The sequence below is a fragment of the Austrofundulus limnaeus genome, unplaced genomic scaffold, assembly GCF_001266775.1.
Source record: "Austrofundulus limnaeus strain Quisiro unplaced genomic scaffold, Austrofundulus_limnaeus-1.0 Scaffold1270, whole genome shotgun sequence".
Taxonomy (NCBI): domain Eukaryota; kingdom Metazoa; phylum Chordata; class Actinopteri; order Cyprinodontiformes; family Rivulidae; genus Austrofundulus; species Austrofundulus limnaeus.
The window spans coordinates 67,835-68,586 of NW_013953672.1; the positions used below are offsets into that span (position 1 = coordinate 67,835).

General features: G+C 48.5%; 1 protein-coding gene across 1 annotated transcript in view; it reads right to left on the minus strand.

Moving 5' to 3' along the window:
• The window catches only part of LOC106534800 (plasma membrane calcium-transporting ATPase 3), a gene marked incomplete at its 5' end in the record, with an annotated part of 18,845 nt that extends 18,269 nt beyond the window's left edge, over positions 1-576 (minus strand). The window contains 1 exon segment of the mRNA XM_014031561.1: positions 394-576. Coding sequence (XP_013887015.1) covers positions 394-576 — 183 coding nt within the window.
• Between the last annotated feature and the right edge of the window lie 176 nt (positions 577-752).

Genomic DNA, 752 nt, shown 5'->3' on the forward strand with positions numbered 1-752 from the left:
AAAAAAAACTTGGATCATTATGTTTGGCACATTTCAGAAAAAATAAAAAATAAAAAAAACAGCACAGACTGGATGAAATAGCCTGACTTTTGAAGAGTAAGAACAAATCAGCTTAAACTAAGCTAAATAAAAACCGTACGGGAGTTCTTCAGCTCTTTACAAAAGTCTCTTCAGTTAGCATGAGAAGGCCATGACTCTGGCAGTTTATCTGGGCAGTGTTACATCACACAAACAATTTATTCTTTATGAAAGCTGTCCGTTCAAACTGACTGGTGCAACAATACGCCTGTTCTTCCTGTAACTGGCCTCAGACAAACTGCTCAGGCTTCATGGCCAAGTGAAGGCTTCATGATGTTCCTGCCGGAGCTACGGGGGCGGAGCCGGGGACAGTACCTGGGTCTGGATACGGTTCAGGCCTCTGAACCAGAGGATCTGGCCGCGACGCAGCTCTCTCTCGGCGCAGTCGATCTCCTCCTCGTCCTCCGCCAGCTCCTCCCCTTCCTCCTCACCGGGCTCCAGGCCAAGCCCCGCCTCCTTCAAACACGGCAGCCGCTCCGTCGGCACCGTGGCGATCACCTGCGGGGCGGCGTTTGCCGTCATTAGTCAGGTCACAAGGCTCTTTGTGAAGGGTGAAACTCGTGCTCAGATCTAGGGCTGCCACCGTTAGTCGACTAGTCACGATTATGTCAACTATTAAAATCCTCAACGACTAATTTAACAGTCGATGTGTCATTTTTTGTCTAACTTTATAT